The following is a 25,585-nucleotide window of genomic DNA, read 5'->3' on the forward strand; positions in this document are numbered from 1 at the left end:
AATAACATTTTTGTTTGAAGACTAACTCTGTTTAATTTGAAATTTCCTCTTGCTATGCTAATTACATTTTAAACCTTTTCCTGTGAAGTTTAAGTCTTATTTGACACATAAAGTACTACTAAAACCAGCCCAGAATATGAAAAAAAGAAATGTTTTTCTTTCTTCAGTATCAGGCACCTGGCAAATAAATGGAAGGTTCCTGCAAAGCCTTAAGGGTTATTAAAAGCATTCCTCTTTTTCCCCAGGGATTTAAAACTGAGTTATTTTTATTCCTCTTTTTAGGCCTATGAAATTACATCATCTTTTCCCCTTTGATTTGTACTTTACAGTATTTTCCCCCCCCCCACATTGTTCCTCCATTTGTTAATTTATTAATAATTAAAACTGCTGTTGGCTTGGTCATGAAATAACAGAAGAAGAAATGTCCACTATTACACATCTCTTTGCAAAACAGGACCATTCATTATCATCAGTTAATTACATATATATTAATGTAGTATAATGTTAATAATTTAAAATTTATTATTTGTTTCAGCTACATAAGTCTTTCACCTAGCTTGTCAAACCTTTAAGAAATAAACTAACAAACTGCCTTGGAAGCAGCTCTACCTAAGCACTGTGATAGAGTATACAAGTAAGAGCTTTCTCTTTGCTCAGTGTTTATTAACTTTCCCACAGATACAACAATGTGAGTCTGAAACATAGGGTCAAGGCCCTTCCTGGGCACTCGGTGCTCTCTAAGCCTCAGGTAACTTTGCACAAAGAAGAGAATGCTGACCTTCTCACTGGCTCTACATTTGGGCCTGTTGCATTCAAGAGAAGACTGCTGCAATTGTGCAAGCTCTCTCTTGAAGACACCCCTTCACTCGCTCAAACAGCTGCAAAAGTGAGACCCCTCCTCCAACACCTCATGCCCTCTCCCTGCCCCCGCCAACAAAAAAAAATAAAAAAAATATCAATCAGCAGTAACAAAAATACTACTATTGAAGAACTATTTTAGGAAAGTGATTGCAGTTGACAACCATTTAGAACAGGATTTGAGAAAAGGACAAAGAGCACTGGCTGGAAAAAAATCAGACATTTGTCCCCAGTCACAGGATCCTACAAACACGCAGGCTGGAACAGATTCCTGGAAATCAGCTAGTCCAACACCCCTGGCTAAAGCAGGGTCAGCTGGAGCAGGTTGCCTAGCACCATGTCACCCAGTTGAATTTTCCATGTCTAAGAACAGACTCCACAACCTCTCTGGGAAACCTATTCCAGCATTGGACCACCCCTGCAGTACAACACTGGGGTTTTTTTGTGCTGAGACAGACATTCATCTGTTTTGTGTATCGCATCTTGTCCTGTCACTGAGTACTACAGAGAAGAGCCTGGCTCCCTCATACTCCTTCACTCCTACTACGTATTTACACAAACTGACAAGACGACCTCCAAGTCTTCTCTTCTCCGCGCTGAACTGCCCCAGCTCTCTCAGCCTCTCCTCGTATGAAAGATGCTCCAGTCCCTTAATCATCTTCATGGCCCTGCACTGGACTCTCTCCATTAAACCTATTTGTAACTTATACTGAGGATCCCAGAACTGGACTGTACTCCAGATGTGACCTCACCAGTGCTGAGTAGGGAAAAAGTATCACCTCCCTCGACCTGCTGGCAATGCTATTTATGCTGCAGCCCAGGACACCGACAGCCTTCTATTTTGCACTAGGCTGCACCGCTGGCTCGTGGTCAGCTTGCCCATCAGGACCCCAGGATCCTTCTGGGCAAAGCTGCTTTCTAGCCTGACAGCCCCCAGTGTTTACTGGTGCACAGAGCTGTAACTCCCCAGGTACAGGACTTCACATTAAAGATTCTTGAGCTTCGTGATACTTCTCTCTGCTCAGTTCTACAGCTTGTCAAGGTCCCTCAGAATAGCAGCATGACCACCCGGTATATCAGCCACTCCTCCCAGTTTTGTGTTGTGTGTAAACATGCTGAGGGCATGCTCCATCTGGTCATCAGGTCATTTACGAAGACACTGAACAGTGCTAGAACAACGCTAGCCCCCATACTGCACCCTGCAGTACACCAGTCCAACAGTCCCAGCACTTCAAAAGAAACTAGGCGGAGATTAAAAAAGCCAATGGGTTACTACTTCAGATGCATGAACTATAATTGCTTTTGCCACAAAATATTTGTACAGTGCACACATATACATACTTGATTTTAGTGAAGGACTTGCTTCCTCTTCCAAAAGGAGCAGGAAAGAAACTACTACCCAAGTTGCTTTCCATCATACTTAATAAGACTGCTTCCAAGAGCTAGCAGAGTTCTGCTACAAGGAAGGAACATGCAACTGATTGAATGCCCACCCTGAAGGTGTACAAGCTCTACTGCTGCACTGTAGAGCATCCTGCAGAACAGGAAGAACTGAAATCTTAGGCTTTGTTGGCCAGTCAGCCTTCTAAATGCTTTCACAGACCTTTCTGTGGTATAAGAGGAATACCTCTCTACAGTCCTCCTTCATTCCTCCCAGCACTACCTCACTTTGTAACAGCTCCACAGCAGAGAAATCAATCATATTATGAAGTGGGTCACCACTGCAGCTTGTTTCCTCTCGAGTATCAAACTATTTCCCCTACTTTTGCATTTCCTGTAAGCACTATAAGCATGAAAGGAAATTTAACATACTTGATAAAGTTTCACAGGCTTTGTGCCCATTTTGTTACCAGAAAATGTCCCAGAATTTCTTACCTGCAACAAATGACTGCTTTACAGGAGAGTGCCAAGTCCAGAAAGCTCTGCCTCACTTCAAATGAAAGGGCATACTTCAGTGTGTGGCCATCAATAATCAGAGCAATATCGTTTTCCTTGCCCAGCGACTCCCCCAAACTGGTACAATGTTGAGTCAGAGAGGCTCTTGTTGCCTGAAGAATAAACAGAAAGAAAACATGTTTCTTCCTAATGTAAGAGAAGTGCATCCAAAATGCAGCAAGGCATCTCTGGACTATGCAATGGAGCACAGTATACATGCACCCACACTAGCACTGACATGAGTTTGTGTTTTAACAGGACCTTGTGCAGACATATTAATTTGGGTCACAAATAAGAAAAAGCTGCATCCACTTGCCTAGGAATGCCTGCTTTATTTCAGTGCATACTCTGGCATCTCCACCACACACCCTGCACGACGCACGTGCCCATATCAGTTGCGATACATCCTCTTCAACTGTAGGGCAGGTATAACCTAGTGCCTTTCATTGCTTTTGACATGGTTCAAAGCATTACTACGTAGTCCAACAGTATTCCCTAACCCAAAAACATTTTCACTGACAGCTGCTGCTGGGGTAAAAAATAAATAAATAAAGTGTTCATGTTTCACTGTCACCCCAAATATTTCAAACATCCTACTGCACTGGAATTCATGCTTAAAGCAGTCTGTTCTGTTCCCACGCAGGTTAGTTTAGCCATCAGTTCCAGCTGAGTTAACCATTGCTAAGTAGTTCAAGAAACTGCTCACAATCTGAAGTGTACACACACTCTTTGACAGAGAAGGCCTTGGCCCACAGGACATGGGATGGCACAACATGAAAAGCAAAGACTTCAGTACCAGTCAAACAACGCTTTTAGGTGACAAATGATCACTAATACTGGATTATATAATTTTTCAGTTTTTCCCCCTTTGTTCAAAAAACAGTACCAGTGGCACACAAAAATAATTGGTTTCTGTTTTAGCAAATCCCCACCCAGTTTCCAGTCTAGTGTTCTCTCCACTCTTAAACCAGCCAAAAAGAAAAATGCACTCCTGTTCATCTTAGCTGCGCAGCTTTCAGCAACGGTGCCATACCAAGTGTTCAACCTGCTTCTGCTTATTGACACCTACCGGTACTCGGTTTGTGACCTGTGTTGGTCTAAGCAAATTACGTTGTTTTTTCTTTATGTAACAAACAACACTAGAATGGAGTCATAACCGTCAGAAATGAAAACGTGCTGTTTATGCCTCATTGCAACCCATTCATCGTTTCATAGATCCAGATTTCTCCAGCGAATTGGAAAGCCACAAACTGCTGCCAAGTGCTGCATTTCCTATTTGCACCTCCAGTGTAACAGACAGATGGTAAAAAAAAAGAAAACCCGAGGTAACTAAACTAGTTATTCTGGAGTACACACCCACTGCTCCTGAGGAACAGATCACCTCAACCAAGGCCACGACTGATGTGGAACCTGGATTTCTCTTTCTACATTCAACTGAAATAAGGAGTTGGGGTTTTTGCACATGGTTGAGCAACCAGAGATATACAGAAACCTGCATACATGAACCCCCTTACAGAGATGGCAAAAGTAGTCTTCCAAGTTGCATCTCTCTCACATCAAAGGCACCTGAGCCAAAGAGCTCCAGTTCCATATCGCACTACTAAAACAGAGTGAAACAAGTTTACATTCCTATAATGTTTCCTTCAGTGATCTCTCCTGCATCTATCCATGAAGGGAAGAGATGGCAAAAAAAACAAAGAGCTTCCTAGTACCACAGCTTCTTAATTTCTTGGTCTAAGCCTTCACAAGCTGTTTCTGTGCACTCTAAAGAACAGATAAGTCATACCAAGGTGGGGTTTTTGTCTGTGAATACAGCAATGGGACACTTCTCTGGCCCAGGTGCTTGCAGGGCTGTTTCTCACTTCTTTCCCCATCACTCCTCGCTGTCTGTGCAGCACCTTGTGCTTTCTCAGAGAGGCTTTCCCAGAGGTGCTGCCATCTTGGCCGAGGGGCTCAGCGCTGCCCCATGGAACCACCTCCGCCCAGGGCAGCCCCAGCCTCTCCTCACCAAGGACCCTGCAGCCCCAACGCCTCGCCACAGACACCCAGAACAGCCGACCAGACGGGCACTACCACAGTGCTCAGAGAACCTGCGGTAAATCAATTCAGCACATCAAGCTACTTAAGACTAAGAACTACTCCACACCCTCCAGGATGAAGAACCACAGGCAGTGCTTTTGGTAGGAAGATGTCTCCAACCATAACACCCCTCTTTTTTCTTCTCTTATTTTACTCCTCAGTAAGACCACACTACCCCAATTAACTCATGCTGACTAGAGGCCAAGCACCAACAACACTATGGGCGCTCAGATGTTACACAGTCTGCCACGGCCTCCTAGCCTCCCAACAGCCATGGTCCCCTGAGCCACCGTGGTGGCTCTGGTGTCTTGTACTGCAGCCCTCAGGAGGGACAGATTCTGCAGGCCACAGTGCTGTCCCCTCTGTTCCTCTCACTTCCCAGCCGCCTCCCATATTGGCAGCAAAGTTTTAACAAGGTTGCAATAGTCCTTCTCACCCTGGCTAGAGGTATCCTGACCACAGTCACTAACAACCACAACCAGTCCAAACTTCACTTACATCACAGTAGCAGTAGGATCATCCCAAATACTTTTGCACTTTGACCATTCCACTATTGTTGCTGCTTATTTCAGTACAACTTAAGTGTTCCCTTTCTGTTGATTTTTTTTTTTTTTTTTTTTTTTTTTTTACAAAGACTTCTAGTACAGGGTTACATCAATGATCTTTAAAAGTCCATGTTCATGACCTTGGTCCAAGGTCATGGTAAAGGATTTTTTCCTTTATCTCTATTTCCAGCTCAAATAAAAATCACACTTTCAGAAAAAATACACTAGCATCCCAAATTTAAAAATTATTCAATTTTTAAAACGTTTTCCATGCATGATGCTGAGTGAACTTGATCTAACGTCTGTGAAGACAGCCAGCCACCACAGTACACTGAGCAGCAAGATTGTACTGTGGTGGTTAGAGATTTTTGCTTGCCTTGAATCCTGTTTCTCATACAAAACTCGATCAGTATGTTGAAGTCTGAAACGTATCACAAAACTGCTAAACATGGCAGCGCTTCCAGCCATCTGCTGCGTAAAGTTCTGAAGTTTGCCTAGATCAGTTGTACACAAATAAAGCCAGTAAAATAAAACACAAAAATAGCCACACAATCAAACCAGACTATGTCCGTGGGCAAAAGCAACCAGCCGGGAACAAGTGGAAGACCGCAGGAAGCATGTACCAGCGCTCCCAGGAGAGCCTCCAGGCCCCCACAGCTGGCAGCTCAGAGACCTCCTGAGCCAGGTGCAGGCTCTGTTATGGGAGAGCCCTTGATCCCCAGTTACCATCAAGAACTGTGGGAAGTAGATCAAAAAGTTAGCCAAGGGAAAGAGGTCACCTCTCCTCTAAAGTAGGATGCAGAGCAGCATGCAGGCAAGGAGGAAACCACAAAAAACACTGGAGATGAAATTAATTTTGGGTGGTGAAGAAGCTGAGGACATGACAGCACTCAAGACAGCATTACTGAGCAGAGGAAGATGATCAGGTAGACCAAATGACTGAGCTTTCCTGGGCCAAATAGGTGGGAGGAGAATCAGGCCACTTTCACACAGAGAGGAGGAGAAGTTGCTTAGCAATTTATTTTCTCTCACCCCACTCATAGGTATGGTAGTCAAAGCAAGCTCAGTAACTCACTAAGAAAGTAGCTCCAAACTGAAGGCAAATTTACAGATTAAGTTAATGAGTAGACAGAGCACGCAATTCCGCCATTTCAGGCACAGATTACATGTTGCACCACCTTCATAACAGGAATGACTGCATCATTCCCTGCTTCCCTGTTAAGCTGTGAGGGATTCGATTTATGACTTCATGGCATGCTTTATTTATACTTTACCTCAAAACTTCACACAAAGTAGATGACTGTGCTTAAACCATTACATACTGGTGCAAAGAACACAAGAGTACGTCTTGATGGAAGAAAGCTTTATCTAATTCAACATTACTACGTAATGACAACATTCATAGAAATCCCAAGGATTGTGTAAGGGATACAGTTTGGGTCCTGTTATAAATAATTATTCTACAATTATTCCCTGCCCAGCCTTTCTGGCCCTTCAGAGGAAACACCTCTTCTTCATTCAACTTAAAGAAAGGTGAAGGGCCAGGGTCCAATCACCTCCCTCCGCAGAGGAGAACCTGAGGATAAGTGCAGGAGGGTTATTCAATGTCCATCATCTGTTGCCCAAAAGAAGTAGTCACATGTCAACAGGAAGACTTACAAAAGGTGATGTTTCTCATCAGATGAGACTACTAGTCTCTCTACAGCTTACTATCATGACTATACACAAGCCTCATCCAATTCATGCCCTGGTCACTGAACTTACTCCTCTTACATACAAGACGTCACAGAATTAATAACAGGGTTAATAATACCTCAAAAAACTATAAATCAAGGATTACAAGTCAGGCACCTTATTTAAACAGCATTTTGTAAAGCTCTCAATATACTCTTCCATATACGTGGCTAACTTATAACCCAATAGCTTATACAGTAAAAAAGCACCAATTATTATTTGTTTCTTCCAGCTTCTTAAAATGCTATGTTTAAAAAAAAAACAAACTAACTACTGTTCCTGTAGGCCAGTGCAATTAAGCAAAAGAAACTAGCCTGTATCTCTCCAAGTATATAACAAAGACTTCCTAAGTAAGCAGATAAACAAGCATTTGGAAACCATGGGGAACTATATCCTTCCGTGGGCAACTCATTACTGATAAGTAGAGATCTCTACTTTGATACCTAACTTTTACTCTGTGTTTGACATCAAGGAATAAGTTTCTTCTTTGAGTCACATCAAGCAAGAATAAATCAATCCTTTACTAGAACAAGCATGATGGAGCAGAAATCAATGATAGTCGTAAGAAAGTATCTGGATAAACTCAGACCTGTGAAATATCCTTGCCATTTTTCCTGAGTACCCATCAAGAGTAAATGGAAAATTTGTCAGGAGTCCTGACAAAAATAGAATATTACAGAGAAGAATGGTACAAGCACTTCACTTCTCCATATTGAACTTGGTTTTTCCTCCTTCAATATTTCCTTGAGACACACACAGCATCCAGCAGTCCTGGGGAAACCTGGAGAGGTGCCTGCCAATCAGACCTGACACATGAGATAAATTTCCACCAAATACTAAAAATACAGACACAGTTTAATTTAAAGGTCAGAAGGTGCATCAACTGAAAAGTCCATTGGTTTAGCAGCCCTGATTCTGTGGGCTATTCGAACAAAGACAGACACTTCATTAGCCAGTAGAGGATGTGCACATGCTTAAGCTGCCTGTTGAATCAGAGCAACATTATCAGTTTCATTAGAGTTTCACAAGGGCTTAAGAATCCATTCATACAACACCACCAAGTGAATCAAGGCTTCAGAGCACAAACATTAAAAAAGTATCAGTTGAATAGCAAAAAGTCCACCACAGAACTCAAACTAAGGAAGCTAAGGAAACTAGGTTTTCTTTTTTTTATTCTACTTTTGCACATTTGACATAGTTGGAGGAGTTGATTCTAGAAATACCAACAGTTCTGACTCACACAAGCACATTTAAAGGTTAATGTTGTTATGGTCTCTGTGCTTGTATTAAATTCAAGACATGGTGGTTTATTCCATAACAAGTCTATCCCACCTGCTTCTCCTGTTTGGTTTTTACATTTTAACAAGTCACAACCACAAATACAAACCTTGAGCAGGGCACGCACTTACATTATTGTCTTAAAACAAACATTCAGATTTTATTTTTCTGTGTGTGCATAGTTTCCATCCAGAACATGGAGTAACATTATTAGTACACTATTATAAATTGCCATAGCAGATTATTATTTGTTGACAGGCAGAAAATGAAAACACCCTGAAGCAGAGTTTGGAGTTTGTGTGGTCTTTTCTCTGGACTGCACACTCAGGATCTTTAACAAACCTTTTAATAGCATGTTTATATATCCTCACTTTCTAAAGCCTCAGAAAAACACTGCTGTGCTCAGCTTTCTATTTAAATAACAAAACTGACAAACAAATTCTGGGAATTCCCAAGCTATTATTTTGTATTTTAACAGAGCAAATACTAGTAATTTTCACATGATGCCTACAGTGAAATTGGAATTCAATGTTAACAGTGTTAAGTTAAACAGAGCTCTGCTGACTTCACTGAGAACAAGAATTGAATCCTCATACTATACCAAAAACATCAGAAACATTATTACATAGGCTATATAACACACTGGAGGGGGGTGGGGGTTGTGTGTGCCTTCGGGTGTGGTGCTTTTGTTTGGGGTTTTTTGTTTATTTGGGTTGTGTTTTGTTTATTGTGGTTTTTTTTTCATTCTTTCTTTTTACTTTTTCTTTTTTAAAACAGCAGCACCCCATACAGCCCATTCCCTCCCACAAGAACTTGAAGTTTGCACGCTACAGCAAGAAATGTCAGTATGCGGGACAATTTAGTATCCAACACAGCATGGCAGTATCAGATACTTGCTAAGAAAACAGGTCAGTAGGAGCTAGAAAAACTTTGGGTGCAAAAGACTTTACCAAGATAACAGCCATTCCCTAAACTTATAGAGAAGCTGATACCCAGAGAAGACCTGGACAATTGCTGTAAGCCCATCAGCCCCAAATCTCTTCTTCCTCTTCCTCCCCTCACGAGGTCACCGAGATGACAGCAGGAGAAAGAAATGAAGCCTCATTTCTGCAGCTACTACGGTCACATTTCACTCTAAGTATAGAGTGATACATGGGCCCCAAGGCAAAAGGTCTTGGGAAGAAAACTAAACAGCAAGCAGCATCACACAGACAAGAAGGCATCTTCAGCTGAAGTACTCATCCCTGGATCTGTGACCTCCGAGACACACACTGACTAAGCCTAAATAAGCCTTACATTCTGGCCTTCTCAGGCATCCACATTTCATGCACCCTTTTCGCATGGCCTTTCCTCCATCTCAGAAGAGCCCAAGTGATCCTCATAGAACAAGCTCCTGCTGTAAGAGATGTTAAACTAACACTTACATTACTGTAACTGTAAGCTAGGTCAACTGCACATACTACTTACTGCTATATTTATTATAAAACTAGAAAGTCCTGCCAGCTACAGCAGTTTAAAGATTTTTCCAAGTTAACTTCTTCCATCATCCTATAATTCATTGCTAAACCAGTAAGTCAGTGAACCACAGCATGGTAGGGGTTGGAAGGGACCTCTGTGGATCCTCTAGTCCAGCCCCCCTGCCAAAGCAGGGTCACCTAAAGCAGGCCTGTGAGATGACACAAATTACACAGCCTGCTAACTCATTGTTCTGGAGTACACTGCAGGGCCAGCCCAACCCATTTTACCCATCCAATACTTCACTTTTTATCACTTCTGCTGTTTCCTTCCTACATGTGGATAGTGTGAATAATCACATGTAACAATTCTTTCACCTTGCTGAAAAAAGAAGTTTCAAGCCAAAATACCCTGCCCCCCCAGTGTTAAATGAAAAATCTTCCAAGGAGGACTTAAGCAAAGCAAGGACTTCACTGCATAACCCCATTCAAGATAACACTCGCCAGCCCAACTTCATGGGAAATATTCCACTGTATCTTAATTGTAACTTAGAAGCTTCACCATATGTTTGGTGAAGTCTTTCAAGTCAAACTGTCTCGTTGCTGTACCTGAGGGATCTATAAGAACATCTGGCAGAAGCAAATTTACAGGAGAATAGGGATAATGAACATAAAGGCGAGACACACTAATGTTCAAACCAAAGCTGGTGAAACACGATACAAGTACTTAGAGCAACACCTGTTGGGCAGAAGAGTCACTGGAAGCACTTTCCACAATAAATCACACACGTGTGAGTGCTAACCCTGAAACCTCTTGACACCAAGGAAGAAATACCACTTCTATCTCCAGAACAGACACTCATTTTTGCCAGTCTTCCAAGTTTTGCATGAAGCTCGATTAGGACAGTAAACAACTTCGATTTCTGAAAGCAGACAGGCAACTTCCAAAGACCTAGTTATAAGCAAGGGTGCAAAGTACATTGCCAGAAAGCCTAGTAAAGACAACTTCTCACACACAGCAAGCAGCCAGCTGCAGGATTTGTTGGCCAGGTTCCTCTGCTCCCCCTCTTATGACTCCCTATGACTGATCTGTCTTTAAACAACTGACTCTTTAGCTGCTTCTGTATACTTTTAGAGTTACAGCGTGGACACAAATACAAATTCAAACAGTACTGTTTGCTAGGTGCACTGTGTCACCTGCTTACATAAAACTGACCCCAAAGCCATGGTTTATGGCCAATTAAATGGAAGCACAAAGCATCAGTAGAATTGGAAATCTTTAGCTGTTAATATGAGGATATGCACAGCCTAATACAATCAACTCTACAATAACATGGACCTCCATGTTCTACTCAAAAGTTTTCAGACAAGTATTTGCATGCTTTCTCAACTATAAGGATGTTCTTAAGAGCATCCACAAAACTACCCTGGCTTTCTTCTACCCTTCAAGCTGCGTCACAACGCAAAAAAAAAAATTATATTTGACAGTGGTGTGTACATTAGTCTGACCACCTGGCTACAGAGTGCAACAGATGAGGCAGTGCATGTTGAATGCAGGTGGCTATGTTCCTGTGCCATACTTCCCTGCCTTTTGCCTTTTTCACCACAGTGTAGCACTCAACTCGCATTCAGCTTGGGACCCACCTACTCCTTTTCTGTTCCCCATCTTGTGTTCACAGGGTTTAGCACTCCTGTGCAATGACCCAGTCTTGCATATTTCCTTTTCAACTGCACCTGATTTCTTTCAGGCCATTCTCTGAAGAAATCACTTGAAAACCTAATCCAAAATCCCAACAGGCACAAAGAGCCTCACAGCTTGGTAGCATCTGCAAACTGACTTGGCTGCTAAGCAATATTCAGCCAAGCATCGTCCTCCTCAACTAAAGACTTTACCATTTAAAGTCAACTTCCAAAACAGTTTTTGAACATCCTCCACTCTGAAGCATCCTGCACATAGTAACCAACAGATTACCAACAATCACAGTAATATAAGAATTAAACACAAAGTGTATATGTATATTAACGTTCTTCATGCAGAAACCTGAAGTCATGCTTTATGTAAGAACTACTTCATTACTAATGGTGAAATACAGTGAAGTTACCTCTAAAATACAATGCATTGATTCTGTAACACCAATACACATTTCCGAAGAACCTTAAGCTTGCTCAGCACCGAAACCTTTAACACAATCCTGTTGCAAGTTTTATTTTTTTAAACAGACAGTTGATGATATGCAGCCCTAGATCTTCTCCATTATCTCTTGATGAATGAAAAGTTAATCAAAGGAATTTGCTATTTCTGTTGTATGTCAGATTAAGATTTACTGCTAATCCTTCTCTAGGTTTCTGGGGTGTTTTCAGAAGAAGCGACAATACAAAGAGCAAGAAAGTTACCTAGAATTTCACTTTAAATTACTACAGCAGCATTCAGATCAGGATATATAAGAACATACAACAGTTAACCTATAGTTTCATTCACATGTTCCCACTCTTGTTCACATTCAGAGGATTCAACTCAGAGTGTAGCAGTGTGAGAAGGGTACCTAGGAGATTACACACGGTGATTTTTTTCCAAGTTGTTCTGCCACTGAAATTATGCATTTGGCCATACATATTTTTTGCTCCTTCTGCTGAAGCTATAGAGCTGTAAGGACTTCTTGCCTCCAGACCTTTCAGGCCATGTTTATTATCAGACCGTCCCGCATAACAGCAGGGTAAATCAGGTGGGGCAAATGCTGCTTAGATCAGCTTTGCTGTAGAAAGACTGCCAAGTGTGTATAGCATTAGATGAGCTGAGGCTGCTGCATGTCTATATCAAGTAGTACAGGACCAGCCCCCTATTTGCATGTGAATGACAAAGGTTCTCTGAAATGAGAACAACCATTTTTCTATAGCTTCTTCTAGAAGAGTCCAGGACAAATTACTAGAAAAGCAGGAACATGCGATCAGGTGCTCATACAAGCTTGGAGAATCATGAGGGACTTGGGAGTGTCTCACAAGACGAATGTATCTGAAGGAACAGCAGTAATATTGGAACCTATGAACTATGGGGATTAAGGCACAAGAACCAAGAGAAGAAATTAGACTAAGGTGACTCCTGGAAAAGAAACTTGTCTACCAAAATATCTCAGTAATAAGCAAACAGACAAACTATGCAGCTCCATATGAAAACCCATCATCTGTGAGGTTCTTGTAAAGCCAAAAGCAGAAATATTAGTGATGAGGTTTTGCTTGTTAGCTCACTGAACACAGTGCTAGAGATGCCTCTGAAAATTATACATTTCTAAAATCCATTTTTAAAAGTCTGTCCATTCCTTAGCTTTACAGCAAGTACAGAATATAAGGACAGTCTCTACTTTCAAAGCCACGAGAATCTTTGAAAGCTGAAGACTCCAACTGTGAATACTTCACTACTTCACACTTCAAAGGAAATACTACCAGCATCTCCCCATTTAGGAAACCTCAAATACTTTAAAAAACAAATTCAACATACACATAGATACAAAACCACTCAGCAAACAGATCATGAGAGAAGATCAGATCCCAGCTGACTACTTTCAATTTACTCTCTTTTCAATTTACTCTTCTCATCAAGTTTTCAAAAAAAAAAAAATCATGGTCATCAATAGGGGTTGCTCAGTATTACCACAGTGCTTGGCTTGTATCACATGCTGATTTGAAGAGATACTTAAGAACACACACTCTATGAACACTCAAATGACACTCCACACTGATAAATACTAACTTAATCTTGTAAGTCCCAAACAATTACTTCATCCCTTTGAAGAAATCCTCTGAAGAAAGACTGAAAGGTATAACAAAGTGTCCCGTATTCCCTCTCTACTATAAAACAAGCATGATTGTTTAAAACTAGCTTGAACTAGTTATAAGACATTCAATCCCAGATTTCTGACAGGAGTACCAAAATAGTTTCGTATTCTCAGAGCTCGGTGAGAACAGGAGCTTGTATGTACCATAGCTGGGAAATAGTCTACTCTAAACCACTTCTGCAGGTACCATATAGAAAACCTGCAGTTTCTAAGTTGTTTCCAAGAAGATTCCTCACAAAGCCTGGAAGCTTTAAGTTAACTCGGAGTGGTATGAGTGAATAATTTTTCCAAAAGGCGTTTTTAGGGTCATTATCTGCCTTCCAACAAGAGTCTGTAGAAGCTGATCAAGTAACATCTGCATTTCTCTTATGAAACTGTTTAATAAGCTTAAATACCACAACTACACACAAACAACCCCAACTATCTCATCTGTTCATCCAAACCTATTCACGAGAGTAAACTCACCATGACATTTAAAGAACCATAACAGATAAAGTATTAGGCAAATATCGTTATACAGCAAGTACAAATATCACTAAAAACGTATGCCAAGACAACAAGAATACATTCCTAAAGCACATCAATCAAATGACTGTCACTGCTTCTACACAGCAGTCCTTGCTTATTCAATAACACCGTGATTCTTCTTGATGAATATGATCTCCCACCAAGCCAAGAAAAACATTATATGGAGGATCCAGAGATAACAGATGGCCTCACTCAGATCATTTTCGTAGCTTTGAATCTGACTTCAACCTGAAATTCCTTCACAATAAGCCAAGTAATCTAAAACTATGTCTATATACAAAGAGTCCTTAATCTGCACAGCAAATCTCAGGTTATCACATACAGACCAAATCTTGCTTTCATAAGTTAAACAGATCATATCAGTACTTTTGTGTCTCCAGTGTCACCTGAAAGTCCAGATGAATTGGACCATCAAAAGCTATAACAAGAGCTGTAGATAATCATCCAAGGGTGTTTTCAGTTCTGTAACAAACTGATTAAGCAGGAGTCCGGGAACTTGTTAAATAGGGAAGAAAATATACCCTGAAGGAATCTGTCCTATCAGCAGCACATTTATCTCCAAGCATGTTCCACATAATTCAAAACGAAAAATTAAAAAATCTTTTACAAGCTTTGCTTGATCACACAAAAATCATCTTCAAATATGTCAGATATACCATCTCAAATAGGTACCCTGTATAAAGTGTTGCAGGTACCTCAAGATCACAGTAAAGAACAGCATCGATCAACTGACAATTTGAGAAGTACATGGTTGAGTGTTCAAGTCAAACTTACTGCAGAATGCCAGATGGCTGCATGCTAAACAATGTTCTCTGTGAAGAAAAGTGGTGTCTTTATTAAGGAATATGCACACAGTCTCCCTGCAACCCATGAGCTGGGGGGACTTAGGGGGGAGAAAGAGTAGAAGTAGGAGGGAAGAGAGGCTTCTTCCAAATTAAGAGATAAAACACATCTGTTCAAGATTTCACTAACCAGTCAACTCCCATCTTGCAGATTAAGTATCACGGCAGCATGTGCTGCCAGAAGTGGCGGTCCTAGCATTTTAGCCTTTTGAAATAAAACTTCCAATTTCCTGCAATAGTACTTTTTCTTCATATGAGACACTGACTATGAGGGTGGCATCTTTGAAATGCCAGTCTTTACCGTAAACTCTCAATAAAACACTAAATTTCCTTCTTAGATATCAAGAAAAGTCACAAAAGTCTCAACATTCTCAGCCCAAAGAACTGACATCTTAAGTGGTCATCCAGTGCAACCTGACTGCCAAAGGCATCATCTTGAAAGCCATGAGCCTTTTGCAACCCTTTTTTGAGTCTGGAGAGCAAAGTTTGCAGCATAAGAAATAACTGTAGAAATAACTGCAGTCAAATAGACAACTCACCATCAAACATTCTTAAATTCTATGAAAGACATTTGTTCAGTCTGACATAATTTTTTAATACCGCTAACTTTAGCAGAAACACGTGTACCCTAGGAAGACTAGGGATTTCAAATAGCATAGCTGAAATCCTGTTCTCTTCACACTAAGAACAGGATCATGTTTATTACACAATTTCCATTTACTCCAGAAATGCTCTACATAGGACAATCTCTCTATTGCTTTCAATACCTAAGAGATGTTTCACCACAGAAAAGATCATGGTACATGTAAGAGTTTATATCTCATGCTACAGAAAGAGCAAGAAAGAAATGCTTGTTCTGGACACTAACACATCTGTGTAATTATTAAAAGCAACTCTACTCTGCCAAGAGGAAGCAGTCTGTTAGTTTTGCTAACAAGCTAAAATGCCTCCGTGTCTTTATATTTTGGTATTTTAACTTTATTAAATTCATTCAACAGAATAGGCTTTTTGCTTTATTTCCTGCTACTTTTGTCAAACAAGTTCCAGTTGCTTTTTCTCTTTCCAATGTAACACTCCAGCTTTTCCAGAGCAGGAACAAGCTCTTGTTTAGACCTCCAAGGAAATTATGCTTCTACTAAGTAATTTTCCAAAGATAAGAGACAACCTTTCAGCTAACTGGATAAATCTTCATGTTAAGAAGATACCAACACCTTCTGCTTGATATCATGAAGATACAAGATTCTGTGTTACAGTATCTTAACCACACAGTTCTGTTTTTTAAGTTGCTAGTACACTCAGATGCCCACAAACTGCTATGGAGAATTCAGCCAAGAAAGTGACACTGGTTTTTGGACATACAAGTCAGCCTATAATTATAGTCCCAGAAAAACACAGTGATATTTTCTCAGTATATGCATATAGGGTGCTTTAAAGACCCAGATCTCGGCTAGAGAGCCTAACCTTTTTTGTGTGTGTATAAAAAAATGTAAAGTATTATGTATATTTATCATTAATATAATATCCTTACTGATTTATATAAAATATAACCATCCTGATTCAATGAGATTAGAAAAACTATTCCTGAAAGGAAGACAGAAAAAACAGACAACAATTTAGCCAAGACTATAATGAAGGAGTTATATCACTGCCAGCAAGTAAGGAGACCATGTTTATTAACATATAAAAGACTGAACACTAGCCACAGTGAAATATAGACTGGATGACAAAACACGTATTTTCTCCGAAAGAATACTATAGACAGACAGGAAACAGATAGCATTGAGTAGACTGATTTGTACAAGGATTGATTTGACAGGATTGTCTCAACATGATTTTCTCATGCTGCAGTCTCCTGCTACTACACACACAAGCACATTCCAAAAAGTGTTCCCTATGAAAAAATCATTTAGTAATTTTTAAATCATATTACATCTGTAGTCTGGAAAGAAAAAGTTTTGGTTTTACCTTTTCATATAAGGTAACATCAGTCTGTAAGACATCAAAACAAAGTCAGAAGGACAGAATTTTTCTCTCTACAGAGTAATAAAATTAAAAATGGCTAGGGAAAGCCAGAGCTTCAATTATTTTTAGTCTTCCACTGCTTCCTCTCCAAAATCCCCCTTGGGAAAAAAAAAAAAAAAAATCACTGTTAACATCTGTGTAGTTAATAGCTCAGTTCCCTGCTAGTGTAAGTAACAGAGGCCATACTGCTGTCAGAGTTCATAGCCAAAGTTATTCTAGTAGTTAAGTAAAAGTAAACTGCTTTGAGCATTAAGCCAAACAGCAAACTATAAACTCAAAGCTACTCAAGACAGTCCCAAGCATGCAACAAGCCAACCTGTCATATTAGTCTTCCTTTCAAATGCTTGCGTACTATCAAATCTGTTTCTCCACACGAAGCCGAGAAAGTTCCAGAGTGGCTGATTAGCACAGGCAAGCACTGTAATAAAATGTGCTTTCAAGAAGTAGACTGCTTTTAAGCAAAGTTGTTTTCTTAAAGCCCTGGTTTTGATTTAGACACAATACAGGCATTGAACAGAAATACGAGAGAACTTACAGTTCTTTAAATACCCTTTGAGATTTTGCTTCTACCTTTAAAGCATAACAAGCATCAGAAGTTACTCACACTCCTTGGACTATGCATTTTTCCCTTCTACCCATGGCTAAGAAAAACGCAACACACAAAGGTGTTTTCAGAAGGCACTGATACAAGCTGCACTCTCATGACCTTACATCTTTCCCAACAGCCTCTTGGAAGTGGGAAACATGCACAGTTGTTGAGTGTTTCCATTCATCTGGGATTGCTGTAAGGACTCCTGAACTCATTTACAGTCCCAGAACATCACTTTGACTCATTAAAGAATTAGTTCAGGCTTCCTGCCCTTCGGCAGCTGCCCAAGAGTAGGCAGGGTGCAAGAGGCTATCCTGGCCCCTTTGTTCCTGGCACCAGTCCCACCCGTGCCCTTCCAGGACTTCTAACAGAGCCTAGCAAGCAGACAGCGAGGCAGCACTCTCCTGCCGGAGCTAGCCCCTTCAGCATGCAACTGCAAAGATGGCACTCAAGTCTGACAACGCTTGTGTTTAAGACAAAACGGTGCCCAAATTGTTGAAGAGCTGCCACTAGGGCAGCAGAGGCTGAAGAACAGCCTGTGCAAAGAAAACACTAAGCATCCCCTGAAGGACAAGAGCCTGGACACTCCTGCACCTGGGAAACACAGGCTGTCAGAGGAAGAAGTGAAGATGGGAAAGCTGGAACAGAAAAGATGTGGGAAACTGGATTTTCCCTCAAGTCCCAAAACTCAAACTAAGAGCTCTAGAGCTCAGCATTCAAGGAAAGGACAGTAGCAGGACTAGAAATGTTTACCTTGGATAACAGTTTTTTAAACCCATCGATTACAGTACTAAAGTAGAGGCATACACTAGGGAAGGAGAGAAACACTACTGAGTTAAACAAGCAAGATGCTAGGAAACATTCCTGCTACATTAGCAGAGATCTTTACTATCCAAACACTTGCTAGATCTATAGGATCAAACAACACTCAATAATTTAAGGAAAGTGACAGGAGAGCTATCCAAAACACTGACACTGGCAGAGCACGTAAAAAAAAAATCACAAAGACTGAAGTGTAACACTCAAATACCAGAAATCAAATCCAGGTAGCTACACACGCATAGCCAAGTTATCTGCAAAGCATTAGGTCATGAAATGAAAAAAGCATGACAAAGTCATCCAACTGGCTTTATGCAAGCCAGCCTGTTGAATCATCTCACTGGTTTTGCTTAGGTAAGGTTTGGTCACAATGCCAACTCTTCTGCCACGGCTTTTTTTACAAAATTAGCACTACACAACAGTAACATCAGGTAAATGGTAAAACCTTAAAATTGTCCAGCTTTAACACCTTTTATCTGAGGAAGTCTGAACAGCGGGTTTTCTAATAGAGTTCTATTAAGATTAATTCACACTTGAAGCTATTGCTTATCTTCAAAGTACCAAAAGAAATGTAAACCTTTTGCCTTGCAACTGAAGTACAGTAGATTAATGAGCAAGAAGGGGACAAGAACAGAAAGTTCTGAAAAAGCCACCACAAGCAAGTTTTCTGGGAGTGATTGTTTTACTTCAGCTAGCAGCGCATGTGCGAGCAACAGCAACCAGGATGTGGCACAGACCCAAATCCCCCCTCCTGCCTCCACTTCCACTCTTGAAACCAGGCATAAGGCAGCCAGTTCCCCCAGCCCAGCCTTCACCCTGTGGTACACGAAGAACCAGCAGCACGGCACAGGCACTGCTCTGTTCCTGAAGTTCACCATCTCAGGACAAGTTGGGCCCGGCTGTAGAGAGTAGCTCACCACAGCTAGTCCAGAAGTTGCAATAAAACTAACACTGTTTATGCTGATTTCTACTTCAGTTCCAAGTCAAATTCAATAAATTTTCGTGCCTATTTTTAAAAAAATGCTACTACACCACAGCTATAACTGCTCAGAAATGACTAGGTTTAATGGTAAAAGTGCATTGCTGGAGGTTTCTAAAGGGCCTGAAGCCTTGTCTAGATGGATTTAGAAAAATATAGAAAATTTAGGGTTTATAAAAACGATGATACAGGGCATCGAGATTTTCCTGAATATCAATCAGTAGCCTAACATTGTTTTATGTTACTTGATGCCCTTAAACAGCATTACCTACTTGGCACAGGCTATATCCTTGTGGAAGGGTGATGCAGATGAACAAGCACAGGTATCCTGACAGCACCTTCAGAGAGGCACTGCCTGCGGCTGGGCTGGCCTCGCAACATCCTCCTGTAGCTGTGGAGAAGGATACAAGCAGGAACAAGGACCGCTCGGCCACCGGCCTCCTTCTGGATCAAAGGAAGTGAGTGTCTCCGCTCAACTGCTCCCTAGACATCATTCCTAGTTTTGTTAAACAAGATTGTTTTTAAAAGATATAGTAAAGCCTTCAGCATTCCAAGCACCTCCAAGCTGCACAGGAATAGGAAAATGGTCTTTGCTAAAAACAGTCCTATAACACTACTTAAGATGACATTAAGAGGACATTAAAATGACATTTGCCCTTGCCAACACATCCTACAACAGTAGGCAGTTTCTTCACCAGCCATGGTACAGAATCAGCATCGATATTTCGGACCAGTTGCAGATTTGAAATATTACATGTGTTCACTTGATAATTTAGCACCTTTATATTTTCATAGCTACACAAGAGACAAAAATCCCAGGCAGTGTGTTTGAGAGGGACAGCGATGCAAGACATCTGCTTGTTTCAGTGACTGAACAGTTCATCTAAGGACTATTTTAGAAGAGCTGTCTTGATGCCTGACCCTAATGTTAAGTTTCAAATCACTTCACACAACTATTTTAATAATCCTGAAGTTCCAGTACTGATGACAATCTATGGAGAGCTCCCAAATAGATAATTATTCACTGAAACAGTGTTAAAATTATATAATCTTAAGATAATGTAACAAACTGTTTCAACAAATTAATACTTTAGATATAAAACAAAATCTACAAAAAGCCTTCTCCCAGGTGATGTCAATAAATGTTTTACCTGGGGCAATGAATTCTGACAAGAATCAGAAGTACCTAAAATAATGAAGTCTACCACAGCAATTTTTTGGACTGTGTACAAGACCCCTGAAACTCACAGGGGTGCCGAGTCCTCATTTATCCAACCCTCCCAAGGTTCTAGGTACTGCATTACTCACAAAGATTATTCCACTATTTTACAAGCTGATTATGTTTACCTGCTAAAAAAATTCTATGCAAATGTACAATTTCAAAAGGCAGCACCATAGAGATTTTCAGAGCTCTAATTCCAGTGTAGAGTAACACATAGTTAAAATAACAATATTCATAACTCCAAAAGCAAAACTTTCATTCTTATATCCTACAGGCTACCTCTCTGACTACATGAACTGAAATCCTGTTACATGGGAATTAGGGATTTAGCCACAAGGACTTTGGACATTGAAATTAGTTAGGGCAGAACACCATGTGTTGGAGAACACTGGCAGAGTTAACAGATTCTACCATTAAACAGTATGTAGCAGTAACAATCCTGCGCTTCGCCAGTGGTCTTCACGGCTACAAATGCATCTGTGTTTTCCTGCTCTGAGCTTCCTCCTAGTTAACCTTTGCTCATAAAGCATCACGAGTTCCAAAAACGCTTAATGGGAAAGAATATTGTAACCAGTCATTAGCACATGTGAACCCACACTCAGGGCTACTGAAACCGCATTTACAAGGTAGCCGACATGGTCTTAAACCCACACTGCCAGTTTTTCCAGCAGAATGTAGTCCTATTTGATGCCTTACTAGAATTTTAAAAGAGGGGTGGTTTCTTATTTCAGTCTATGTTCTTCGATATGTTTACTCCTTGAAATACACAGTCTATCTTCTTCCATATTAACACCAGGCTTCTGTTCATCACATACGTAATAAGCTTCTATCCATATAAAAAAATATCTAGAACACTGATTACAGCAATAATGACAGTTTGTATATTAACAGCCAAAAATCCCACTAAGAAACCAAGCCATTTTTTGGTAGATGCTGCTACGATTGAAGAGTAGAGACACTCCAGGACTTGATGTTCACTGAGTAGGCAATACACAGCAGTTAGTCACCTTGCCTGTCCAGTGATCTAAGTTCCCAGGGCAGAGATTAAGGCAGTATGAGTAGGAGTGCTTCACCTCTAATAAGGGTAAGAGATGTGCTAGATGCATGCTTGGCCCTACATGACACTATCATTCACTTTAAGCTGCATTTTGAACAATATTTCGTTTAAGAATTTCCTGGAGGTGACCACCAAAAAAAGTTATAATGAAGATCTATATTGTTCTTTGGAAATTAGTAATTCTACCATGCTTCTGTACAACAGCTACAGCAGCAACTGTTTCCTTAAGCACAGCACTCTCCTTGTATATTGACAAACAGGAATGATCTACTCTTGGCAAACATACTTTCTGACATTTTTTGCCAGAATAATCCCTCTGATTTGCAGATCTTACTGAACATTCATATTGCTCCTGGGTGCTGGACAAACCATGAGACAATCTGTCACAACGTCTATTTTATTTGTAACCTCAAGTAGCTAAATTATTCCAATTTCTTGGCTTCACATACTTCCACCATGCAAAAAACAACACTAAACAAACTAAACGACAGTCTACTGCCTTTTCCCCCTCCAAAACCAGCACACTGGATTTCTCCACTGTCCTCACTTGACTTCCCCAAAATACTGTGTCCACCTACAACACAAATTCCAATAAAACTGCTAATGGCAGGTAATGAACCACAGAGGAAAAAATCTTCTTCCAGATACTCTATACCCTGCCAGAATCCCACAAACAGCCCATTCTATTGATGTGGGGAATTGAAAATTAGTTCGATTTTGCTATAGCTTTAGTTTAATTTGTTATATAATTTTGCATCTATGTTAGAGTTAAACACTGTTATTCAGTTTAGTTCTGTTCTTTGTAATCTTGCTAACAAGGACTGTTGTGGCTCAAATGTAGCTAACAAGGACTGCTTGCAAGACAGATGAAGAGAAACAAGGACTGATAACCAGAACTTAGTTGTCTGTAAGAAGCAACTCTCCAGCTCAAACTGTTTCTATGGTTTGGGACTCAGCCAACACAGACAACTCAGGAATTTTTGAGCCAAAGGTGAAAGCACACAGGGAGGAAGACTACGACCCTTCATCCAGAAAACCCCCACAGACCACCACCAGACAACACTGCACAAGTGCTAAAGGGGGGTGGAGTATGATAATCAATTCCTAGAAATAATTACAATAGTCCAGCCTATTTAGATAAACTTTGTAATAAACAGGTGCATGCTTCATGACTCGGTGTGCAAGTTAGGAGGAGCGATCCCCCTTGCACCCGGCGCCGCAATAAACATACCTGCTTTGTAACTCCCTGAGCTGTGAAGTTTGATTCCGCACGTCACTATCCCCTTCCTCTGTTGCAGAGATGTTTATTACTTGCAGATTCAAAAGTAACAAAAAGTATTAAAATCGACATATATTTGTTGGCAATTGCCACTGCTAGGAATGACTACACTGCGTAATGTATAGAGGTGGTAAGGCAGCCTTTATGTAGATGCTGTTCTTGTTTAACTACTCTAATGCATTATAAACTAATGACTTACAATGGTATTTCAGATGAGCTCAGAAGCACCTCTGCATCCAAAACCATCAGAGTTTTAATGTTGCTGACCCCGGTTCTAACAACTTAAATATTCTATTCCCACATACAGTTGGTACAAACTGACATTTCCCTGACATCCACAGGTACCTCAGGAAGCAAGAGCAGCTCTGCTGCTGCTATGCTCATCATCTCACTGCTTTTGTCTAGAAATAACTAGAAAAAAAATCTTAATGACACTGCATAACTGTTGGCCAAAGACACTGGTACCCACTCAACTGAGAAGCTGGACATGCCACCTGATTTGCTTTCATACCAATGGTTTCCTGTATTTTTACTTTTTTTTTTAGCCAAGAATATAAAAGTGCTATGTAATAAAGCCCCAGGCAAACTTCTCTTTTCCAGTCAAACACCATTCCCTAAAGTGAACACTAACTTCCAAAGACCTTTTTCCCAGTTTTAAAAACACACTACTTAGTTCCCTCTCAGTCTACTCCATGTGTACATCTGAAGTTTTTATTAAAGTTTATCTAATATATATGATACCCTCTTCAATTACTAAAAATAATTTTAATAAGAAAACTCCACAAAATCATCAAGATCATGTTTCTTTTTTAAAATTAAACCACCAGAGTAATTTCCCTAAAGATTTCGTTGTACAATAGATTTTATTAATATTTACTAAACCTATTAACTCTGTCTACTGAACTGTAGGGTTTGTCTGTCAAGCTCTGGATAGAACTATAAATCCCTTAAGAACTTGATAAAATTAAACCTAATATAGACAGAGCAATTAAGTTTTAATAAATTGAAAAGAAAGAAGTTTTAAAAAATCAGCTAGCTAATTTTTGAACCCATCTCCTGTTCCTTATGTCATTTACAGACACATTAGGAAATACTAATTCTATAACGAAGACACAAATATTACCATACCAACCCAGATTTTACAAAGCCCCTTAACTATTAAATTCATTTTATTCATCCACATTTTCCCAGACTTCTACAGACCACTAAACTCCACATCTGAAAGCACATGCTCTTCTGACCTTTTCCTCCCCACTGAGAACACAAAATTCTTGAAGCCAGACAACTTTGGTCACCATTAGGCACATAATGGTCCCCTGTTGTACTGTCGAATTTGATACCTTGTCTTTCTACAAATAGCCTTATCTTATTATTTCAGTGAATTCTATACTCCTACTACAAGAACCTGAATTAATAACAGACATCAAATTCCTCCATTCTTCAAAACAGAGGAAAGCTTCCTTTTAATGTGTTGGTTTTGCTGGACACAGAAAACGGCCAAAGATTTTTACGTCCACCTTTCCCCTATGTACTCACCACCATTTCTCAGTCTTTTGGTGCAATGTGGATGTTGTCAATCCATTACCAATATGATCCCAGGCTGAAAAATATTTCAACCTTTAGTTATCTCAGGGGTCACTTTCTCTTTTCTGGAGTCTCACAGCAGATGAGAGTTGAACACTGAATACAGGCTGTACATACTCACCTAAAGAGGAAGCAAGTGCTTAAACTGAGAAGGTCTGAACAAGTATTACCTTCTATCCTACAGTCACTGTTACATGAGGTAGAAAAGGCCCCAAAATACTCCACAGCTGAACAGTTCTTGCCTCAGACAAGATTTGCTCCCAAGGATTTATCTAAGGGATGTCAATGCCCTGTGGCCATACCTCAAACAAGAGGGACATACAGGCAGACTGAACTAACATCCAGGTTACCCTTCTACAAAGTTACTTATTTTTAATGTTTCACAGATAACTAAGAAGTATAATCACCTTCTTTTGAACAATTCTCTTGACCTGACCAGAAAAGCGCACCAAAGGATGCAAAGACACATGCATTGAACAAAAACATTAACAAAATTATGAGGCTTTCACCTGCGATTTTTGATGGCTGTGTTACATGAATTGCCATGCTGGATCACTTCATGTATTTTTCCATAAAGCCTTTCATCAAAGAAGCATCAGGTGATATACTCCCTTCATACCTGACCAGCAACTAGTTCCACATGGAAAAGCATATTAAGCACCAAAGTCACAGCATAATCAGCTCCAAAAAAAATACATTAATTAATTGAAAGTATAGCTTGCAAACTTCAATTTAAGGTGAAATAAAGGGGCAAAGGTGCTTGTTATGAAGTACTGCATCACAAGAAAGGCAGTTTACTTGATGAAGACTTGAAGTCCACAGCACCTCGAAACTAATTCTGGTTTAGTTATTTCAGAAACTCTGTGGATACAACTAGGCAGTCACGCAGGTGGCCACTCCATGCACTTGCCCCCTTCCCACCTGCAATATTATAATTTGAATATAAAAGTC

General features: G+C 40.3%; 1 protein-coding gene across 3 annotated transcripts in view; it reads right to left on the reverse strand.

Moving 5' to 3' along the window:
• The window catches only part of ATP8A2 (ATPase phospholipid transporting 8A2), a 345,411-nt gene that overhangs the window by 197,942 nt on the left and 121,884 nt on the right, over positions 1-25,585 (reverse strand). For all 3 annotated transcript variants that reach the window (XM_075419576.1, XM_075419584.1, XM_075419592.1), the window contains one exon: positions 2,734-2,906. In XM_075419576.1, coding sequence (XP_075275691.1) covers positions 2,734-2,906 — 173 coding nt within the window. The remainder of the gene's footprint in view (positions 1-2,733; positions 2,907-25,585) is intronic.

Source organism: Opisthocomus hoazin, chromosome 1 (assembly GCF_030867145.1).
Source record: "Opisthocomus hoazin isolate bOpiHoa1 chromosome 1, bOpiHoa1.hap1, whole genome shotgun sequence".
NCBI classification, from domain to species: domain Eukaryota; kingdom Metazoa; phylum Chordata; class Aves; order Opisthocomiformes; family Opisthocomidae; genus Opisthocomus; species Opisthocomus hoazin.